At 39.1% G+C, this 23,476-nt stretch overlaps 1 protein-coding gene across 8 annotated transcripts in view; it reads right to left on the minus strand.

Moving 5' to 3' along the window:
• ZNF438 (zinc finger protein 438) overlaps positions 1-23,476 on the minus strand; it is a 104,343-nt gene that overhangs the window by 7,787 nt on the left and 73,080 nt on the right. For 4 of the 8 annotated variants that reach the window (XM_054020878.1, XM_054020879.1, XM_054020877.1 and 1 more), the window contains 2 exons: positions 22,924-22,980; positions 22,270-22,308 (listed from right to left, as the gene is read on the minus strand). In XM_054020878.1, the coding sequence (XP_053876853.1) occupies positions 22,270-22,308; positions 22,924-22,951 (67 nt within the window). In that variant the 5' untranslated portion in view covers positions 22,952-22,980. Of the gene's footprint in view, positions 1-276; positions 653-6,920; positions 7,036-22,269; positions 22,309-22,923; positions 22,981-23,476 lie in introns of those variants that run through there. The other 4 variants (XM_054020881.1, XM_054020882.1, XM_054020876.1 and 1 more) reach the window with 3 other exon arrangements.

A 23,476-nucleotide genomic window follows, 5' to 3' on the forward strand; every position in this document is an offset into this window, starting at 1 on the left:
TTAAAGTGTTAATACAGGAACAAAGAAAAACATGTTGATAAAGAATAAAGCTAATAAACAACAGAAGAAAGTTAAAATATACAAAAGGCAATGGACATGGATGAGCAGAGGCATAAGCCTACCTTTCAGGTAGTATGTGGAAAGACATTAAACGTGCGTTGCACTGCACCATTGCCATTTTCACATTACAGCCTTATCGCCTATCAATAAACAAACTCATTCTCTGCCACCTCAAATTAGCACAGCCTGAGGTTATTGCAGAAAAACTCCTCTCACTTTCTAGGAAGGAGGGTGAACCACATGTTGCTCTAGATTTCCTGCTTGCTGATTTAAGTCACTTTGGTTTAAATCAATCCATCCTGTAACTTGGGATAGCTCTCATCCAGATCACTAGATGCTCAGGTTCCAGAAATACAATCTGGTCAGGTCCATTACCTGTAAGGTCCTAGGCCTTCAAGTAATATTGGGAAAAGAGCAAAGTGTGATATTAGGAAAATTCAGTCTTAAACAGAAGGATGTCAAACAGAAAATGTAAAAAATAAAGTAATACTGAAGGCTACAAGACACTAAAAATATTCACAGTGAATTACCATGAAGTTATTTAGTAGAGAAGTTTCTGTTATACGTACAGCATTACAAATGTACAAAGACTGAGTGTACCTTTCTTCTAATACACCTCTACCCCAATATAACGCTGTCCTCAGGAGCCAAAAAATCTTACCGCGTTATAGGTGAAATCACATTATATTGAACTTGCTTTGATCCGTCGGAGCACGCAGCCCCTCCCCCCCCCCCGGAGCACTGCTTTACCGCGTTATATCAGAATTCGTGTTATATCGCGTCACGTTATATCGGGGTAGAGGTGTACTGACAACTTAACACTTTTATCCTTATATAGCATATTCGCCACATATGTTGAACACCTTACCAATTCATATTACAAGTTACATACATTATTTTTAAAAAGACATTTCATTATAATCTCCCCCTAAAGGCAGTAATACAGAGGGGTTTTCATGAGAACCCACTGCTCTGCCAGAGTCCCTGGGCACAGAATCAAAGTAAAAAATCTATTCTTAGTTCTTAAACCCTAAGCTCTCAGCTGTTAATATTATTGGTAGTATTCAGGCTTTTTGCTTCTTACACACAATTGTTTTTAAGGTAAGATTTTATGTGGATTTTGAGAAGAAGTACAACATGACTATGTGGATTAATGTAATCATTAGCCCAGGCACATAATTCTGAGCTGTAGGGTAGATTCTAAATTTGAAAGTTAACAGTGTAGGTCAAAATGCCTATATTATTTAATGACAAGAGATTAAAGGACAACTATATTTTTCTTTTAGGGGATAGAATCTGCTCTTATTTACTACATTACCTTTACTGTGTATAACAAGGAGTCTGGTAGCACTTTAAAGACTAACAGATTTATTTGGGCATAAGCTTTCATGGATAAAAAACCTCACTTCTTCAGATGCGTCAACAACAAGGCTATAGCAACACAGATGCATCTGAAGAAGTGAGGTTTTTTACCCACAAAAGCTTATGCCCAAATAAATCTGTTAGTCTTTAAAGTGCTACCAGATTCCTTGTTGTTTTTGTGGATACAGACTAACACGGCTACCCTCTGATACTTTTCACCATGTATGGATGTCAAAGAGTTTCTATACAACAGGCAGTTTTTTAGTTTATTACAGTATTCCAAATGAGGTGGTTTCCATTCTCCCTTCAATTTTGGCTTCCTCTGTGGACTCCATCTTACTATCCCAAAGTCCCATTCAACGAAGTGCACATTCTGAGATGGATGACAACTAGCTTTCTGTTTGCAGTGATGCTATAGCCTTGTTGATCCCAGGTTATTAGAGAGACAAGGTGGCCAAGCCAATATCTTTTATTGGACCAACTTCTGTAGGTGAAAGAGACAAGTTTTGAGCTTACACAGAGCTATACCAAATAAGAACTTTACCTTTTGTCTAAAGAAGATGACATATCTGAGACAAAAATCCCAGTAACTCCTTGTGACAGACTGACAATATCCTGAACAAACCTTATTGAATCAAGTTAAACTTTACTGAATTAAGTTTAGCATCTTTGGAGTTCACTGTATTACAAATGCAAATATTTATGAACTATTGTGGGATTGTATGGAACCTCTTTAGTAGGAAGTCAAGATTAATGCACTCTCCGGAAAGGACTGTATCTTCAGAGTGATGTGAATGTGAATTTTTAAGATTAAGGGGGTTTCTCTAGGAGGAGAGGGTATATGCTAATATAATTCCTCTCTTTATCAACCCTTTGAAGCCTCCCCCTGGGGAGAGAGAGACCCATTGCACATTAATTATCTGTTTCTGGGAACTCCAGATCAAAGAGCTTTGATCTGTATAAAAGGGTGGACTAAACTTATCATTTGAGTGTGCTTGTTCTGAGCTGAAGTTCTGATGAACTTATAACCACAAGGAAGCCCCTAAGGTGGGGTGCTGAACACATGTTCTGGCCAGAGCCCAGGTGAAAGTTGGGAAGAACTCTGGTAAGCTTATTAGGATGCGTGTACGCTAAAAAAATTTTTTGTGTGTGTTTTCTCTGTAGTGCTTTTTACCTTAAGAATAAAGTAGGCTTGCCTAGAAAACTCCAAGTGGTAACTTATATCTGTAGGAATCACTCTATTATCAGTCTCTGAAGGGAAAGCAAGCAGGTCTGTTTAGGCAGACTGCCTTTGTTGGGAAATACACAGTGAAGGCAACCTGGACACACCCTGGTTTGAAGGGAGTGAGATGTGGGTCTCCAACCAGAAAGGCAAGGGCTGGAGATCTGGAAGCTGAATTGGGTGCCCTTGCTGGATCACCGAGGGGAAATACAGGTGGAGTGGCCCTGAACACTCTAGGACCCAGGAGTCCAGAAATGTCAGGCACCACAAGAAGTATTAATTTTGGGGTCTGAGGCACCGTTTGTGGAAACATGCATTAGATAGTGGGTATTTTTACATATTGTCCTTTTGTGAAACTCATGTATTTTCTTTATTGCAAACTCAGTAAAATGGTATTTATTAAAAGGAATTCTCTATACAATTCATCATTCTGAAGTGACAGTCTCATGAAGTTCTTAGCCAATAGAATAATAATTCATGAAACGGCCTTTAAAATAATGGATTTTTTTAATCAACTTTTCATATTATGCAGTATATTGTAATGTTAAGCAATGATTTAGCTGAGTTTGAGACAGAGTTTCTATACAAACACTTTTTTCAACTGGTCATAATTTTATCATAAATATTCCTTTCAAGCTGAACCATCCCATGTTTGGTCTCAGTACTGAGTGCTGATTTTTTTGCCAAGCTTGCATTAGATAGTCTAGTGAAGAAGTGAGGGTTGCGGTGTCTTTGGTATTGTAATAGAGCCTTTAGAGAATCACACACTTATATCACCTCCCAATAGGAATGCCTTTCAGTCCAGTTCCCCACCCGAGGATGGGTTTAGCTTCACCTCAGGTTTGCAATGTCTTTGCCCCTTTTGTTATCAGAGTGGGAGTGGGATTGGAACGAGGCTTATGCCCCTCCTGCAGCTGGGCCAGTTGGTATGGGAGCCTGGGCCCTCTGATGCCACCAGACACTGATCCAAGGCATGGCACCCTGGAGTGCCCTTGCAACCTTCCCTGAGTCACTTCCTATTATCTGTCCCTTCCCAGGGCTCCAAGTCCAAGACACTTCCCCAGGAGCACTCAGGATATGTCTGTCTTCCTCCCCAGCTTCCCCTTCTGAACTGAGTGGTCTCCTTTTAAGCTTCCTCTCCAGTTGGAGCATACCCTGCACGTCTGGAGGGGTGAGATTACCTGGGCCCAGTGCTGCACCCCTTTGGGCCCAGTGTGGGGTCTGCACAGGTATGCAGAGGATACCCAGCTTTGTATTTCCCTCTCATCCAACAGCTAGTGTAATTAAGATTCTTATCTAATAATAGAGAGACTGGGGCATCAAAGCCTGTCTCAGGTAGCCACAGCAGCACATGGGACAACAGGGGGAGCTATGGGTAGCCTGCTAGAGAAGAGATGTGACCCACTGCCAGGGGAGCTGCTGCTTCTCCATAGCTCCCTTCACCGCCCATCATGGGCCATTCTATCTCTTCCAGGTAAAAGGGGAGAATGCTGGATGCTCTCTCTCCTCCCTTGGCCTCCTCCTCTTCTTCCTCCTTTTCCATTAGTGCTGGTGATGGTGGCAACAGAAAGATGTAATGGCAAGGGGATGGCTAGGAAGACACACAGGTGACACCAGTGGGAACTATTTAAAGGTAGTGCTGTGGGTGGGGATTGTATGAATACCACCACTTACTATTTTTTGTAATTTAACCAAAGAATACCTGAAACTTGCTATTTTACGTATGGCAGAAAGCTTCAAGATGTCAGAAACACTGTTTATTGACAAATGTTAATTTTTAATGGCAACAACTGTATTATATAAGAGGTATTATTATATATTATTATATATACCGGTAGATTGACAGGTAATGCAAAGAGTATAGCGCTCAACATGTCAGGTGTGACAGTTTTTTTAATTGCATTTAGTGATAAAGAAAGCATGGCAAGCACTGTGGCCACACAGAGGTTCTGAATGATGGAGGAGTTCTGTGGAGAAAATAATATGTGATCGTGTAATTAAAGGCTGTATCATAATGGATATGCACTAGGGGGCTGAATTAAATTGTATAAGCAGCCTTAATTCTAGCAATTCCTAACTTTCATGTGCTTGACTTTGCAATCTAAATAACATTTTTAATTTTTAAATATATTTGTATTATAGTTGTCCCTGAAGGTCCTAATCAGGATCGGGGCATCATTGTACTAGGCACTATACAAACACAAGAAAATGCAGTGCTTGCATTGAATTGCTTACAGCTTTTTAAAAAATGCCAAATAACACAGATACATAACAGAGTATGGATTCAAAACTGTGTGACTGTATGCATGTTAGAGGCAACTGTATCAGGTAAGGTACTATAGGAGTCCGTATTAGAAACCATAATGTTCACTATTCGCATTAAGGAATTAGACGAAGGCTTAAAATCAATACAGAATACACTTGATCCACACCAAAAGCAGAGGCCCAGCAAACACACAGGAGGACAGAGCAAAGTGCTAAAGTGATCTGGAGAGATTAGCACAATGGATACATGGGATTAAATAAGATTTAACACTTACAAACATAATGTCACCTTCTTGGAATAAAGATGCAAACAGATACTAATTGGAAGAGAAATCATATAGATAGCAGGAAAACAGAAATACTTATGGGTGACAATAAGTAAGAAATTGCAAGGATTTGTCCTTGAAAAAATAAATCCAACATTATTTTTTATTTATATGAGCTAAACAGACAGATATCTTGTATAATGCTATAATAAGGTGATAATGCTATTGGTAGCTCTGTTACAAATTACCAATATCTAAAATACTGGGTGTTATTCTGGTCCTCAAAGTTTATGAAGGATATTGAAAAGCTAGAGAAAATACAGAGAAAAACAAATATAAGAGCTAGCTATTATTATGTACATGTACAAAGATTAGAAGATAACATATGAGAAAAGAAATCAATGTATACAATATTTAAAAACTCAAGGGGGACATGATTGCTACATATAAACACACTAAAGGAAATAAGATGTGAAAAAAGAGATTATTCACAAAAAGGTAGTACAAGGACAAAAGGCCTAAAATTAAAAAAACAAAAAAACAAACAAAAAAAACCTTTTAGACTATCATTTGGTATGTTTTTTGTAAAGCTGGAGAAATTGGGCATTGGGACAGTTTTCTCAGAGCTCAATCATAAGCCCTCTTCCTAGCCACACAGAAGAGTAAGGGGATTTAGGACTGCCCTCTCTCTTCTGTATGGGCTATACAGGAGATCACCACTGTCACTGGCTCCTTAGGTTCCAGCTCATGCAAATTGGACTTCCCCCATGAAACAAGGAAGAAGCGTGACTCTAAGGCTAGGTCTATACTACCCGCCTGAATCGGCGGGTAGAAATCGACCTCTCGGGGATCGATTTATCACGTCCTGTCGGGACGCGACAATCGATCCCCAAATCGGCGCTCTTACTCCACCAGCGGAGGTGGTAGTAAGCGCCGCCGACAGAAAGCCGCAGAAGTCGATTTTGTCGCCGTCCTCACAACGGGGTAAGTCGGCTGCGATACGTCGAATTCAGCTACGCTATTCACGTAGCTGAATTTGCATATCTTAAATTGACTCCCACCTGTAGTGTAGATGTACCCTCAGAGTAAATTTGATCCAGGACTTGTTACCTCTTACTACAGCCATAATAGAACAATCCTGTCCTGTCCCTACGGCTACTTGGTAGGACATGAGTGGTGATAATGAAGGTCAACATCCAGGAAACTGGATGACTCAAGATGATCTCTTCTGGCCCTACTATCTATAAATTTTAAAGAAGAATATGAGTTTTTGATGTCTGCATGAAATCAAGGCAAAAATACCTTTAAACCACTATACTTTTAGAAGACATTACAGACATTACAGACGGAGAATAATCAACACTTATTTCCTTGGTACTGTTGTCCATTTCAATTAATCAATTAATTCATTTGGAAAATAGTAAACAACAAAAAAGCCCATCTCACAGTAATTACCTAAGTGAGAGTATGACTGGACCAATAACAGACAAACATGAAACAAAAGAACGATCATCTTGCTTTACATGGAAAATGCAGACTTTAGATTAATAAAATAATTATATGAAGCCCTACTGAATGTGTCATGATATTCCCAGTTTGATGATTTCAAAAGAACTAATCATTTCTAAAGGGAAATACAAATGGTTGAAATACAGAAGAAAATTGTTGTAACAGAGTCTATATTAAATGTGTGTCAACACTAGCCAGCTATTACATTTTACCAAATCTCCATACCCACAAAATACCTGTTGTTACTGTCTTTCGCTGCAGCATAAGTTTCTTGTGTTTGTTGACACAGCATAGTTTGTTGCACACAATGTTTCTCTGCAGGATTAGCATGCAAAAAAATCACCATCTGCAAAAGTGCTTCAGTCACTTATAAACAGGTCCCAAGAAAAGAAATACAGAAAAGAGACAATATACAGCTTTATCTTCCAGTTAATGCATTAAAAAAGCTACAGCTTCCTACTCTGTCATTTTACCTCCACTCAAATAGCACTTTAAAAACTTATATATTAAATGCTAAAGACAAGGTGATAGTTTAATAAATGACTAACGCTGGTTAATGTGATAGACAGGATGATTTAGTTTCAGTGTCATGGCATGCAGTCAACAATACCAAAACAAAAAAAAGCTCAAAGAAAACTGAAGTTCCAACAGCTCTTAAATTCAGAGGGCTGAAGGCAGTGCTGATTTACACTTCACACAATCCCACTGACATCAATGGGACTGCACAAGCTAAGTAAATTCAGCACAGAATATCTTGAAAACTGATTCTGATGCACATTATTACAGGCGAGGCTCATTGCAGCACCTATTAAGTTTGCCCAACAATGACCATTATAAGATAATGTTACCATACTTTAACTGTTTGGACTGAAGTTTTTCATGCTAGGTGTTTGACTCATACCGAATTTTTTTGGACATTTTCAGTTGAAATGGTTCAAATTTTTTCAAGAATGAGACTAGGGGAAAATATGTTGTTTTGTCAATGTAAAACAATTCCTGCCAACCTTGTCTTTTTAAAAGCTCTAGAGACCCCATGTTCTGAAGCAGAGACTTGAAATTTGCAGTGAGGATGGGGAGCTGTTTGTACATGCTCAGTAAACTTAGATTTTTAGTAGCTAAATTTCCTGGAGAATCCATCTGCACTGGGCATTCATCAGCAAATGGCTAAGCATGACTTGCCCTGCAATTGCAGCTGTATGCTGTGAACAATGCCAGGTCCAGGCAACCGAACAGAAAGCAGGGAGACTCTCTCCTGGGCAGTGATCCAAATGCAGATGGGACAAGAGCCAGACCTGTGGGAAGAGTCCACTGGGAGAGGGAGCGAGGGGAGGGTGGGAAGAAATCATGACTGAAAGCTGGGAAGGATGGTGAGAGGGAAAATGGAACGAGTAGTTTGGGTGGACAGAGACTGATACGGGAAGCCATTGCAGAGACTGGGACTGGCTGAGCAAAGAGATTTTGAGTAGGAGCCAGGTATGGGGCTGGGATTGAAAAAAGTTGGGTGGACAGAAAAAAAGAAGGGAGATCAATCTGATGAGGACTCAGGGTGAAGAATTGGGATTAGCTAGGCAAAGATTGGGTCGAGGAGCCAGGGGTGGGGACACTAAAATTTGACAAAAAGCCCAAGAACAGAGATTGGGATTAGGCACCAGTGGGGCAACTGGACTCCAGTGAGTAGGAGAGAGACAGATCGGATGATGAGTCATGATGTGGGAGAGGCAACTGGGATTGACTGGGGACAAAGATCTGGGGAGAAACTAGGAATGCCTTAGCTAGGAGACTAAGACTGGAAGTAAAGACAAGTAAGACTAAGACTGGCATGAAACACCTAAAGAGTGGAGATTGGGACTGGGTAGGCAAGGAGAGGGACTAGGACAAGGAGTGGGAAAGAAACATGACTGGGACAAGGACAGGTTACAGGGAACGAGGCAGAAGCATTTGTGCCCACCACAGCACACTCCCTTCTAGAGCTTGAGTCTCACCATTCTTCTTCCGATAAACATCTGTGAAACCCAGTGGCTAATGACCCATATTGATGGCAACAGGATGCCATATAATGGAATTTTTGGTTGCTTTTTAAAAAACGTATACACACACAAAAACTATGTTAAAAGAACGTTATTAAGGTTGCATTTCAAGCATTTAAAAGTTAGGAAATGCCAGAATTAAGGTTGCCTGTCCAACCTTAATTCAATCCCCTTGTGCATTATGATAATATATGATCATGTGATTAAAGATCATTTATTTCATAGACCCCTAACTTTATTCAATGCTCAAGATGGACCTAATCTGGGGATAAATCAGGGATGCGTATTAAAGAAGGCTGTTATCTGTAGGACCCTTGCTTCATCTGGTGCTAAGTCTGCGGTGAATGAGCCAGGGAACTGCATGAGAAAAGGCTGTCTCAATCCCTGGCTCTGTCAGAATTCCTGTGTGATTCTGGACAAGCCACTTAAACCAGACTTTTCACAGGTGGTCATTAATTGTGCATTCCTCATTTTCTGGGTGCCTGATTTGAGAACCTGGGGTCTCACTGAAGTGCTGAGCACTCTCAACTGCAACTGAGGTCAATGGGAGCTGTGCTTTGCATATATGAAGTGTTATACAATGCTAAGTACTCTGAAAAATCAGGTTCTAGGTATCCCAAACTGGGTACCCAAAATTAGTGGATATTTTTGACAGTAAAAAGATTTGAGAGTTGGAGAAAATGTTTTACAGGAGACGTAAAGAGCTCAATCTGTTTAGTTTATCAAAAAGAAGGCAGATGACTTGATTACAATGCAGAAGTATCTTCAAGGGGAGAAAATACCAGGTACGAAAGGACCCTTTCTTCTAGCACAAGAACCAATAGCTGGAAAATGAAGGAAGTCAAATTCAAATGAGAAATCAGTGGTAGATTCTGCATCTCTTGATGTCTTTAAATCAAGACTGGATGCCTTTTTTGGACGATATGCTTAATACATATAAATTATGCTTTAGCAAAACAGAAGTTACTGGGTTTTATACAGAGATAACTGGATAAAATGAAATGGCATGTGATATACAGGCTAGAGTAGGATATAAAATATGTAGGAATGACAGAGTACGTCATGGTGGTGGGAGAGTGGCACTTTATGTGAAAGAAAGCATAGAGTCAAACACAGTAAAAATCTTAAATGAATCAAATTGTACCATAGAATCTCTATGGAAAGAAATTCCATGGTTGAATAGTAAGAGTAGGGCAGGAGGAATATACAACTGACAACTAGACCAGGATAGCAATGGTGATTGTGAAATGCTCAAGGAGATTAGAGAGGCTAGAAAACTCAATAATGAAGGATTTCAACTATGCCCATATTGACTGACTACATGTCACCTCAGGATGGGATGCAGAGATAAACTTTCTAGACACCATTTGTGATAAATGAAGGGGAGGGGGGCAGCTCCCTTTTATGGACACCCAGCCAGCCAGTTAACTATAAAATCCCTGTTAGTAGCTGTTCTCTACTTGCTTTACATGTGAGGGGTTAAAAAATCTATAGGTAAAAGGAAGGGAGTGGGCACCTGCCCAAAAGAGCCAATGGGAAGGCTAGAATTTTTTAAAATTGGGAAAAAACTTTCCCTTTGTCTGTCTGTGTTGTTCTCCTGGAGAGCAGCACAGGATTGGAGCTATGCTGTAAAAGCTTGAGCCCAGTATGAAAATCATCAGATCATACCTAGAACTACTCATTTGAAACCCCAGATATGTAAGTAGATTGTCTAGGAAGACGCGATTTGGTTTATCTCTTTTACTGCTTTATGGCTTGGGAACTCCTCTGTGTTAACCCCAGGTGCTTTTGTTTTGCTTGTAACCTTTAAACTGGACCTCAAGAAGCTATATTGATGCTTAATCCCTGTAATTGTTTTTTTTAAAACCTAGCAAAAAGCCTAAGTTCCAAATGTATTTCCTTCTTTTTCTTTTTAATAAAATTTACCTTTTTTTAAGAACAGGATTGAATTTTTGTGTCCCAAGAGGTTTGTGCATAGCTGATTTCCTTGAGAGAGAGAGAGAGAGAGAGAGTGAAAGGGCTTGAGGGTACCCCCACATGAAGAAATTCCCAAATGTGCCTTTTTGGATTCTAAAAGGGGTTTTTTGCACTTGGGTGTTGGCAGAGAAAAGCTGTAACCTTGGGAGTTTAATACAAGCCTGGAGTGGCCAGTATTAATTTTTGGAATCCTTGAGGGCCACCACCTTCTGCACTCAGAGTGGGGAAATCAGCCTTGACACCATTAATGACTAGCTTTTTGGAGCAGCTAGTCCTGGAACCCACAAGGAGAGGGGCAAATCTTGATTTAGTTCTAAGTCAGTCCTGAACCGCTTGGCAATCGTGACCATAATACAATTAAATTTAACATCCTTGTAGGAGTGCAGGGGAAATACCAAAGAAGCCCACCACAATAGCATTCAACTTCAGAAAGGGGGACTACACAGAAATGAGAAAGTTAGTTAAACGGAAATTAAAAGGAACAATCACAAAAATGAAATGCCTTCAAGCTGCAGGGAAACTTTTTAAAAACACCATAATAGGGGCTCAAATTAAATGTATACCCCAAATTTAAAAAAAAAATAGTAAGGGGACCAAAAAAATGCCACAATGGCAAAACAGAGTAAAAGAGGCGGTTAAAGGCAAAAATGCATCCTTTAAAAAACGGAAGTCAAATCCTACGGAGGAAAATAGAAAAGAACAAACTCTAGCAAGTAAAGTGTAAAAGTATAATTAGTCAGGACAAAAAAGACTCAAAACTAACAGCAATATTTTTTTTTAAGTACATTAGAAGCATAAAAGCCTGCCAAACAATCAGTGGGGCCAGTGGACAATCAAGGTACTAAAGGAGCACTCAAGGACGACAAGGCCATTACAGAGAAGTTCACTGAAGAGGATGTGAGGGAGATTTCCAAATCTTTGCCATTCTTTTTAGGTGACAAATCTGAGGAACTGTCCCAGATTAACAGAGGAGGATTTGGAATAAATTGATAAATTAAACGGTATTAAGTCACCAGAGCCAGATGGTATTCACCCAAGAGTTCAGAAGGAACCCAAATTTAACTACTTAAATCACCTTCTGTACCAGATGACTGGTGGATAGCTAATGTGACACCAATTTTTAAAAAAGGCTCCATAGTACACCCACACCTTGAATACTGCGTGCAGGTCTGATTGGCCCATCTCAAAAAAGATATATTAGAAATGGAAAACGTACAGAGAAGGGCAACAAAAATGATTAAGAGTACGTAAGAGCTTCCCTATGAGGAACGATTACAAAGACTGGAACTGTTCATCTTAGAAAAGAGATGACTAAGAGGGGCATATGAGAGAGGTTTATAAAATCATGAATGGTGTAGAGCAATGGAATAAGGAAGTGTTATTTACCCCCTCACATATCACAAGAACCAGGGGTCACCCAATTAAATTAATATGCAGCAGGTTTAAAAATAAACAAAATGAAGCACTTCTTAACACAACACACAATCAACCTGCAGCACTTGTTGCCAAAGGATATTGTGAAGGTCAAAACCATAACAAGATTCTGAAAGGAATCAGCTAAGTTCATGGAGGATAGACCATCTTGGCTAATAGCCATTGATGCATCAGGTATGCAACCCCATATTCTGGGTGTCCCTAGGCCTCTGATTGCCAGATGTTGGGACTGGACGACAGGAGATAGATCACTTGATAATTGCCCTGTTCTTTTCATTCCCTATGAAACATTTGGCACTAGCCACCGTTGGAAGACAGATTTCAGAGGGGTAGCCGTGTTAGTCTGTATCAGCAAAACCGAGGAGTCCTTGTAGCACCTTATCCCAAATAAATTTGTTAGTCTCTAAGGTGCCACAAGGACTCATTGTTTTTGTTGGAAGACAGGATACTAGTCTAGATGGACCACTGGTGTGACCCAATATGGCCATTCTTATATTCTTAGATATAACTTGGAGAATTTTTCACTTGACCAGAGCTCAAAGAGCCGGTGGTCCCTTCTGACCTTGAACTCTAGAAAACTAGGAAACCTTAATCTCTGTGCTTCATCTCCCCTTCTCTAAATTGCTGATAACACCACCTTCTCATCTTATAGGTGTTAAAAATCAGGGCTTGCAGTCCCCTGGGGCAACCTAACGAGTATAGCTGGCCTGTAATAGGCTGCCTGGCTGGCTATGCCACCTAACTGGTGGAAAGAATCAGCAGACCAGCTCTTAAACCCAGCAGCAGTTTGGTGGCTGCTCAAAGCATTTGCTCACAGATGCATTAGCTCCTGTGCCTGCTTGTTCCCAGCCCTGCTCCTAACTTGGCCCCAGTCTTGGCCTTGTCTTACCTCATTCCAGGTAACCCAGCTCTGTACCGTGGCTCTGACTTCTGGCCTCTAACTCCAGCTCTGACCCCGACTCAGACTCCTGACTGTGGCTCTGCATATGCCTCTGTCCCTGGGTTCCTATTCCTGGCTACCAACTCCTGCTCTAACCACTAGGCATGATTGCCCACGTCCTGGTTTCTGACAGTAGGAGTGTTGTGAAAACAAATTCATTAATATTTGTGACGCACTCATACTAAATGATGCCATAAAAAAGCCCATTTGGAAATAAGTCTGAAGGATGAATAGTCTTCAGTAAATAAGGCATGAGACCACACACAGAACAATGAGGAAGAAACAAAATATTGAATAGCTGCTCATTAAGTAAGCGCCACCTATTCTGTGCACTGAATGAGGCAGCAGTCATGTGTGGGAAAACAAAAATAGTAACACATACATCCTGCATATGTATGGGGTGAATTAAGGTTGTTCAAGCAACCATAGTTCTGGTATTTCCTAAGTTCTGAGTTCTTAACTTTGCAACCTTAATAATGTTCTTTTAACATAGGGGTTCTTTTTGTTTGTGGTACGTAATTCAACATAGGTTTGAAAAATAAACTGAGCACAACATTTAAACTATTGTTATAATACAGGGACAGAGAACAAAGATGTGTCATTAGCACGGAATCTCAGGGGTGCAGAATACAAATATGTACAGAAAACAGCACGCACTTAGGGTCATAGAGGGAACAAGCTTTAAATAATATGTTAGGATTCCACAAGTCAAAAAGAGAGCTCTTTTAGAGTTACATCAGTTATCTCTGATTTAAGCATTAAGGTGCTCTCCAGGCTGAGGTATTTTTAAGCCGCTCAATATTTTACCACTGAGAATAGCAAGGACTGTCCCCGGTTTAAGTCTGAATGAGGTAGGGTTTTTTTTCCCCCATAGGGGAATGGAGTGATAGTGAATTACAAGGAATGATATGATAGTGGGGAACTTCCTGGATCTCTTGAGTATTCATTTCCATACCTTTCTTCTTAACGGGTAAAATTTTACAAAGAAAATGTATTTTTTGTGTAGTAACTGGACTCCAGTGAAACACACTTTCAACCTTAACTATTTTTATGGCAATGTTTAGGTTGGGAATAAATTAAATCTGCTTTTGGCACAATCTATTTATGGAAGTCACTTTGGAAGGGTAACTCATAGTATCGTCCAGCACTACTTAAGTAGTTTGGGCAAGTTTCTCCTATTTTCTGTCCAACCCAGTTCCTTTTTCATGACATATATCCTCCTTGCACTGCCAAGCAGATCTCGGCATATAACATGAGCTACAAAATTTATGTCCAACTTAATTTACACATGAAAAAGTATAAAGAAGGTGAATTCTCAATTAAGGCTAACCCTGCCTTTCTTGTTGCATTCCTCTTTTGTTAGAAAGTGCCCAATGGATTCTGTTCCCTATTTGCAGTTTTTTTCTCCAGGCAAAGACTCCTTCTGAAAATACCAAGTTATCCAGGCCCCAAAATCTCCAGAGCTTTGCTACCAGAGAAAGACTGGCAAAGGACAGAATCTTTTGCCAAAAGTTAACACAGCAAGTGTGGATAAACATTCATAAGATCTTTCTGTCATATTGTTATCAAAAATAATGAACCCAAGCCATCATTCTGAATGTGTCCCTCAGGGAAACAAAGCCTTGCACTAGATTTTAAATATCTAAATGCCTTGTATTTAATTTGAAAATTCATATCTGTGGATTGTTCAAACTCAAATATTTTAAAAATACATTAAGTGCTACCTCTTGGGGTACTTATTATTTGCCAACCGTTTGGGCAAACATTTTGGGGGTCTGGCATAAAAATAAACATTAAAATATTGCACCACATATTAGCAAATCAAAATTTTAAAATAACACATTTTATACATATATAAAATAGGCAAATCAATTAGAGTTAAATTTGGTCATCTTAAACAAAGCCATCTTTGAGCTACTGAATAGAGAAGTAAGTCTGAAGTCCATGACAGGAAAAGTCAGTTCCTTCTCTAAAATACCTTTGCTTCTAAGAATGGAGGGATCCATTGCCTGGACATGATCGCTGGGAGAGTGTTACTCATGTCACAGCAAAAAAAAGAACTTGGAATGTACTTTTGGAGTAAGGGGATGGCAGAGTTGATTTCCTCCTTATCCCTACTGGACTACAACAACAGTCCTAAACCCAAGATTTCCAAAGCTGAAAATTACATAAACTTAGTAGAAACACTAACATTATAGATAACACTATTAATAAAAAAGAAATCTATAACTTGTACAAACTTAATTTTATCAAAACCATTCTTATGTACAGGGAAAGTGTTCAGAGGATGTTATGTTATGATAAACTATAGAAAAATTAACTTCTTTTTCTACTAGAAGTTCAAAAAGTAGAGGGCCTATAGAACCAGGTAAAAGTATCACTGAGAGTTTTAGTAGAGGTTTCTCTTGCCTGGTTTCTTGATTAATTATCCAGAGGGCAGAAGCCCAAATCTAGAAATTTGAGCTTGGGTTTTTAAACAACCATTTGCAGTGGATTAAAGAAAAGGTATAAGGCACCAAATCCTCTTGTATCATTTGGTCATAGACGATTTTGAGATTTAAAAAGAAAGAGTTCCCTTTTGTTGAAGGCTCAGCCTCTCATATTCTAAACTATTAATTTTAATCTCTAATGGTTAAAATAATTTAGAAGTTTCAGATGAAATTTAAATGCCTTCAAATCAACTGCTGAAAACCACTTTAAGAGTGCTAGATACAAAATAATTATTAATATCATTGCCATCTGTATCAGCTTGGGAAAACAGTCTGTGTAACCAATAAGATATGATCAACATACAGCTATTCAGCCCTTATTTTTCATACCACTCTGACAATAAGAGAGTTGGGAGGAAACTATATATGTTCAATTCAAATCATGAACAGGAGCTGGTGTCTATCTTCCACATCCAGGGATGCTGATATCAAAGGGAAAATATTGGTATTTTCCTGTTTGAAAACAGTCTACCTGAGGGAGAAACTGTTTGGTGGATCAACATTATCAAAGATATATTCAAAGATATATAGTTCTGCTTCCACATGCCTCTGCCAGTTTGCAGCAACTGACTCTGTCAACCTTAAAGATAGTCTTACCCTGAGAATATGCTGTTCCAATACATGGGCCCCAACTGTGCAGGAAGGGAATGATTTGTGATAGCATTACAATTCAATTTTTGTATCTTTCTTCCTCTTGCTTCTGTTCAGTTGTCACACAATGCAGAAGGTCATCCCTGGGGATTAGTGAACGTCAAAACTGCTTTGACAGACTATCAAAAGTTCTAATTGTCCAGAAGAACTAACTTAAGGGATGGAGATGCAGCACCGGCCACTGAATTCATACAAGCATGGCACCAACATGAATGTGAACTAGACACACAGGAAGGTGGCTATTGAGCAGAACGTTTGAAAGGAAAGGTTGAAACTGAAAGTTAAAATTCTCTCTTCTGGAAGAACTGCCAGTTGAGATTTCTTAAAATGAGTTCCCAGAGGGATAAGACCCCAACTAGCAGTTCATTCCTTGTGAAGCAACTGTAAATGCTTTTTAAAAAAGGACTATCAAGGTCACATCAACTTGGACAACATTCTGGGAGTCGAAGATATACTGAATAATGTGTCAAGTATCAGAGGGGTAGCCGTGTTAGTCTGAATCTGTAAAAGCAGCAAAAAGTCCTGTGGCACCTTATAGACTAACAGACGTATTGGAGCATGAGCTTTCGTGGGTGAATACCTACTTCGTTGGATGCATCCGATGTGCATCTGACGAAGTGGGTATTCACCCACGAAAGCTCATGCTCCAATACGTCTGTTAGTCTATAAGGTGCCTTTGCTGAATAATGTGGTAATTAATAAACAATGTGCTTCCTGACCTGCAGGAAATGACAGTGACCAGGTCTGAGGGATAAATGAAGGTAGAATTCTTGAGAACTGTGGAGCACAAAAAGGTCAAGTGGCACCATTTCATGAATAAGTCATGGAATGTTCTCTGTGCTGAATCTTGCTTTCCTTCAAAATAAGCGGAGGATAAAATCTTTCTGTCTTTGTATTGACTAAAAAGACCCCCCAAAATACACCTGGATGATACTTCAAGTGTAGTAGGAAGATAAGGTCTCTTAATTCCAAAATATATTTTTAACATAGAAGCGCTGGAATAGACAATAAAATGAAGACAATAGGGAAGATATCTTGACATTTTATCAAGTACACCTTTTTATACGACATTTAAAACCCTTCTGTCTAGAGTGGAACCAGTTCAGAGGAGAACAGAAAATTTTTAATTTACCAGTTAGGCTTAAGACCTCCTGCGGCAGCAAATATACATTGTATGGTGTTATTTAAGTTGCTGAAAAAGTGTGTGTGTTGACTTCCATATGGCAAACCTGGAAAAATCCTTTCTGGTTCCAGATAAACAAGAGAGCTGTAAGATTGACTGTTGAGACGTGGCCTGAAAAATGTTGGGAATTTTCCTGTTGTTCTTGTACAGTAATTTATTATCCCTAATGGAAGGACTAGACTGCAAAACAGACTGCTAAATCTGGATGATTTGGGGAAGAACCTTTACTTAGGGTTTTTGTAAATAAACTCAGTTCCATTGAACATGGCCTAGATGATTTAACTTCTGAATGTGGTAACTACAGCTCGGATTTTTATACTTCTCTTGGATCTATTCCATTCCCTTTTCTTCTTTTATGATGAGCAATTTATTTGCAATAAAAACATATAGTTCTGGCTGAGATGATACAAGACACTGACACCTATAGCCAATTTGGCTGTGACACAAAAAATTAAAGTTCAAAGAAGCTTCACTGTATTCTATACAAGCATGTCATTTTCCTTTCCAGACAAAGACCTTCAGAGCACCTGCACCATATATTAGAATTAAAATCTCTCTGGAATGATTGTGGCTCTGGTTAAGAGAAGATCTGAAGTTTTCAGAGTATATGAAAGTTCCCACTTTCTGTTGAATGTGAACTTGTCTGGGTCTCTCTGGCACATGTACTGAAGGATCCAGTAGAAAAGAAATCAGACTACAGCATCTCCATGTTTACCTCTTCCTGCATGATTCCACCTATTTGGAAGGTATGCTGACACTGGTAGACCAGTGGAAGCTGCCAGACCAACAGCTGCACTAATGAAGGATGTCACTGGCAGGTATGGTAAAATGGGAGGCTGGGGCTGCTCTAGGATACACTTTGAGGACGGTGCATACATACTGTGGTGATAAGTGCTAATTTACCATACAACATAGAAGCTTTAGCTAAATCTACGGCAGGCCTGCACAACTCAAAGCGGTGAGGGCCATATTACTCCAAAGAAAACAGCTGAGGGCCAAACTCCCCCCGCCAACCCCCCCCCCCAGCGCCGCCTAGCCCCCCCCCCCAAACACAACACACATACCCAGTGCTGCCCACCCCTCGGAAACAACCTCCCCCCCCAGCGCCACCAAAACATGCCCCCAGTGCCGCCCAGCTGTCCCCGAAACAACCCCCCAACGCCGCCCGCCCCGTGGAAACAACCCCTGCAGGTCCCCCGAAACACCCCCCCCCCAGCGCCACCCGAAACACACACACCCAGCCCCATGGAAACAAACCCTCCTTCCTCAGCGGTACTGAACCTTGGTAATGTGTTATAGCGGGCCCCTAAGGTAGTATAATTAAGGTAAAAGAAAAATGTTTTTTGCTAGAAGTAGAATAAGATCTTCCCCCCACTTTGTAATAAATTGCCCTGTTGAATGAATGAGGTGTGAATGAGGAAGGCGTGGAACACAAGAACCTCCAGACAGCTGCAACCCTTGGAGAGGGAATGGGAGCCAGACCAGATCAGTAGAACAGGTCAGCCACCGACTCGCCGCTCGCCTCCTCAGCTCCCCTCCCCTGACTTGCCTACTCACCGCCTGCCACTGCCCACCCGCTCACCTCCTCAGCCCACACCCTCCTCAGCCCCCCACTCCTGCCGCCGGCTCACCTGCCCCCCCCCCCCGCCTCCTCAGCCCCCCGGCTCGCCTCCTCACCCCCCGCTCGCCTCGTCAGCCCCACTCCTTCACACACCGCTTGCCTACTCACCCCCCCGTGGGCCGCACAGTGAGCCCACACGGGCCGCATGCAGCACACGGGCCGCATGTTGTGCAGACCTGATCTACAGGAACCAGTAGGAATGCAGAGTCAGCAGGCAGCCTTCTGAAGCTGCCCTAAGCAGAGAGGTCAAATATTGTATTTATTTGGCGTATCCAACAGTTTGTGACAGGATATTCTCTCACTCCCAAGCACAATGTTTTGGAGAGCAGTGAGCTTGAAGCTGCTCTCTCTCAGACAAAGCAAGTAAACTGTGGTCAGAATACTATGTTGCAGCAATCCAGCAGGGGGAGTCTGAACTAAAATAAAGCTCCTATTTAAGCTCCCTTTGTTGGTATGAAATGGGCAGTACTAGCTCAGCAATGAAGTCCAGACCAATGCTCATTAATGCAAAGAATGAGTTTACAATTAATGTGCCATCTCAGCTAAGTACAGCTGTGCAAATGGACGATCCTACAATATGCCAGAAACAAATGAAATTCTAAACTACAAGTCTAGTAACTTTTTGTAATGCTGTGTTTTTGCTGAGAAATACGATCTACCTTGAACAATTTATGACAAATCATACTTTACTTTCAAACATTTATTTTAATTAATTTATCTCTTTCAAAATGTATGTTAATATTTAATCTTTGCATATTTGAAACTTTTCCAAATTGGTCAAGTATTTTGCACAACTTTGAGTGCGTATATGTATATTTTAAAGCATAACAGTCAAACTTGCCTGTTAAAAGTAAAAGTAATCTATTTAGGATCTTTTGTAAATAAACTGGAATTATTCTGAAGTGGGACTGTTTTGTAGTGTTTATGGTTTTTGTGCCAATACACTTAACGTGAAAAACAATGTGCTTTGTTTTATGTAAAGCATTAGTATGGATTTCTATTCTTGTTTGTGGTAGATATTTGAAAACAAAATATAGATGTTTGGCCAACACTCAAGAAATCTTCGTTAAACTTTCCTGCTTTCATCATTGCTCAGCTCATCACACAAGCCATCTGCATAAATAAAGATGTAAGCATCTGTTATATGGCAAGTGGTCTCAGGGGCAGATGTTTTTATCCTTGCATTCATGTCACTGGGCTTGGATACATTATTTGAACAGATGTACACAATCTGAAAGTGATGTGTCCCACAGTGAAACATCTCCAACTGCTTTCTATCAAAGTACATAAATGCTATTTGCACCTGCATTTATACTAATGATATAAAGGCAGCGGGGGTTCTGACAAAGTGCTATGAAATACATTTACATGGTTAATTGAAGTTTGAGAGCTTCAAGCTCCAAATGACTGTACTGACATTGATATACATTGAACTAAATTGTATAAATGATTTTTTTTTTTTTTTTTTAAACATGAATGAATTGATGATAAGGCCATGCCCAGCAGGAAACCTGTGATTCCAGTTTACCATTAGTAAGATTTTATGCATGGTATATTATAAAAATAATAGAAAAACATATGATGATACATTCCAGAATCTACCTGAGCTGTTTCATGTTGTAAGACCAGTTCATATTAGCCTTGTTTAGAGGACAAGATTTATAAATCACGCGTTTCCCCATCTGAAGCTTTGTTAGCCCTCCAACAGGCTGATAATCCACAATGGTATTTTGCATGGCTATTAAGCATTAGAAAAATCCCAGTTTCCAAAGTTAAGGGGACAAATAATACACTTGCACGTGAAATTCTGTGTATAATGTTAGATCAAAATATATTATGGTTTAACAATTTACTAGCCTATGGTGTTTCAGTACGGATTTAAAAATTATAGGAAAAAAAATCAAAATCTAGCAAGTTTAAAAATATTTACCACAAAGACAATTCCTTTGTCACATGAGCAGACTCCTTTTGAAAAGTTCTGCTCATAAAATAGTGTTTTCCTGACCAGTATATATGTGCCAGGCAGGAATACCTATTAAATTACAGTAGTACTACTAGTATTATAACACAAACGTAGGAGTGAGGGGTTTCAGTAGTCAGTCAAGGAACTTGCATTAACAGTTATTGCTGTGACTTTCTATAGTTGAAAAATAATGGTCACTTTCAATGAGTAGATTTATAGGCTGATAAAACAATAGTATATTGTGTGTGTAATTGACAGAGGTTCCACTTCCAATATCATTTGTTTTCTTACCAGTTATTCAAAAGAAATGTATCTGCTTATCATTGCACATAAATCATTATGAACTGTTAATGTAATCATAGAATTTTCACAGTGCAACAGCGTGTTTAAGAAACAAAACTGATTTCTGATTAAAAAGGACAAAATGCTATTGATGGCAAAATACAATATGTCACACCAAGACTAATACATTTTTAGACTATTACAGTTTCACACTGATGTAACTTTAGTCACAGTCCTGTCAGCATTTCCACCATAACCCTTCATTTCCGAGTTTTATACCTGGGCTGTTATAATTCACTCTGGGCTGAAACGTGGCATACACCATCAGCCTAGGATGAATTTTTCTTTTAAAAACAATTTTAAAAAATGGTTCTGCAGTTTCCAAGTATTAAAAAAATAGCAGCTTCACCAGTTTAATTTTTTTCCCTATTACTCAAATATGTGATTTCCAATATGCTCAAATCCTTTTTATTATTTTAAAAAAACTATAGCAAAGACTTTTCAGTTTAAGGACCAAAAGTGCATGCAAAACAGATGGATTTATTCAACAATAAAATACATCTCCAAAGGAATAATGGTTCCATCAGGCCTAGGATCTGCCAATGGAGAGGAATTTACAGGACTACCATAATGGCATCTTCACAATCTTTACAACATTGCATAAAATATGCACTCTTTAAAAAATGTGCAAATACAAACATGACTGTAATAGCTTTGTACTTCCAGTTAAATAAGAAAAGTATTTTTTTTAAATTAGCATGAGCACTACAATGCATATTTAACAAGTCCCTTCTAAGCCACTGCAGACTATTATGGCCTATCATGTCATATACATGACACTTCTCTCAGGTTTTAATATTACTGTTAACAAGAATGAAATTCAGAAGTTAAAAACAATCTTTAAATGTTAGTTTTATGTTCAAATTCACATAGAAAAGGAATTGAAGTGAAAGATGAAAATGCATTCAAAATTCTCAATATAGCAAAGATGCATTACAGCACATATATATACACCTACCGATATTGGGGGAGTCAAAACGGACACTTTTTAACCCTACTGAAATATAAATTGACAAGAAAAGATTTTTGAAGGGACAAAATAGAAATACAATAAAATAAATACAGGGACTGTCCCTCCAAAGTGCAACAATAGGTACATACAGTAACACCAAGCATTGATCTCAGCATACTTAAATACAAGTTTACATTTTGTTGTTTGTACTAGTTATGTCTAGTAACTTTAAAATTACTATAATAGTGAATAGTGTGGATAAGGTTTTGTAAAATTTTTCTTTCCAAATTCCACTATAAAAGTTCAAAGAAAAAATATTCTAATAAGTTTAATAATCTTCAAATAATGTAGAACAAAATAAAATCAGAATTATTTTCATAGTATAGGAAAGTACAGTATTCGGCCTTGCTGAACAAGCAGTTATTAGCTTCCATTTCCCATCATAGCTAGTGAATGTATATAAAGTACCAATTCTCTTCAATAACAAAAAATTCTCAACTATTCCAGTTGTAATCCTGATTCTAGTACCTATGCACAAAATAAAGGTAGAATAATAATCTAAATCTGAGCTCATTTTTGTGTAGTTCTACTAATTTTCCACCACATTCCAAATCACAAAACCATAGTTTCTCAGAAAATTGCTTAGAACTTATACTGTACCTTCAGAAAGAGTTAAAGGATTCTGCATTGTGCCCTCTGATAGTCACAGTAACTTTCCTGAAGAAGAGAAATGAATACAAGTATTTAAAATTCTTGATGATATTTCTCATTCTTAAAAAAAAAAAAAAAAAGAGCATCAATACAACACACTCAAATATAAGATTATGAACAGATTTACAAAAAGTCATTGATTTTTGGGAGGACCACTTGTCTATCTTTCTTAAGTTCTTGTTTAGAAATGAAAGGGTCAGCAGAATTAGCCAAAATACAGGCTATTTAGTTCTGAATGTAAAAGTCAACTTATTTTCCCCCCATACCCTTCATCTTACCAAACCTAACTACTTGTACAGGTAGATAGATATATGAGTGAACTTTCAAAGGATACCTTTCATCTTGAAAGCTACGAAAGCATTTTGTGAACACTGTGCAAACAAGCTGCCACTTTAAGCACAACTATCTTTAAGGCCAATGAAGCTGACACTGTGTTCCACAATGTAACATAAAAGCCTCACTGTGATTTTTCTTGCTAGTAATTTTCCAAAAATTCCAAGGC

The sequence above is a fragment of the Malaclemys terrapin genome, chromosome 2, assembly GCF_027887155.1.
Source record: "Malaclemys terrapin pileata isolate rMalTer1 chromosome 2, rMalTer1.hap1, whole genome shotgun sequence".
Lineage (NCBI taxonomy): Eukaryota > Metazoa > Chordata > Testudines > Emydidae > Malaclemys > Malaclemys terrapin.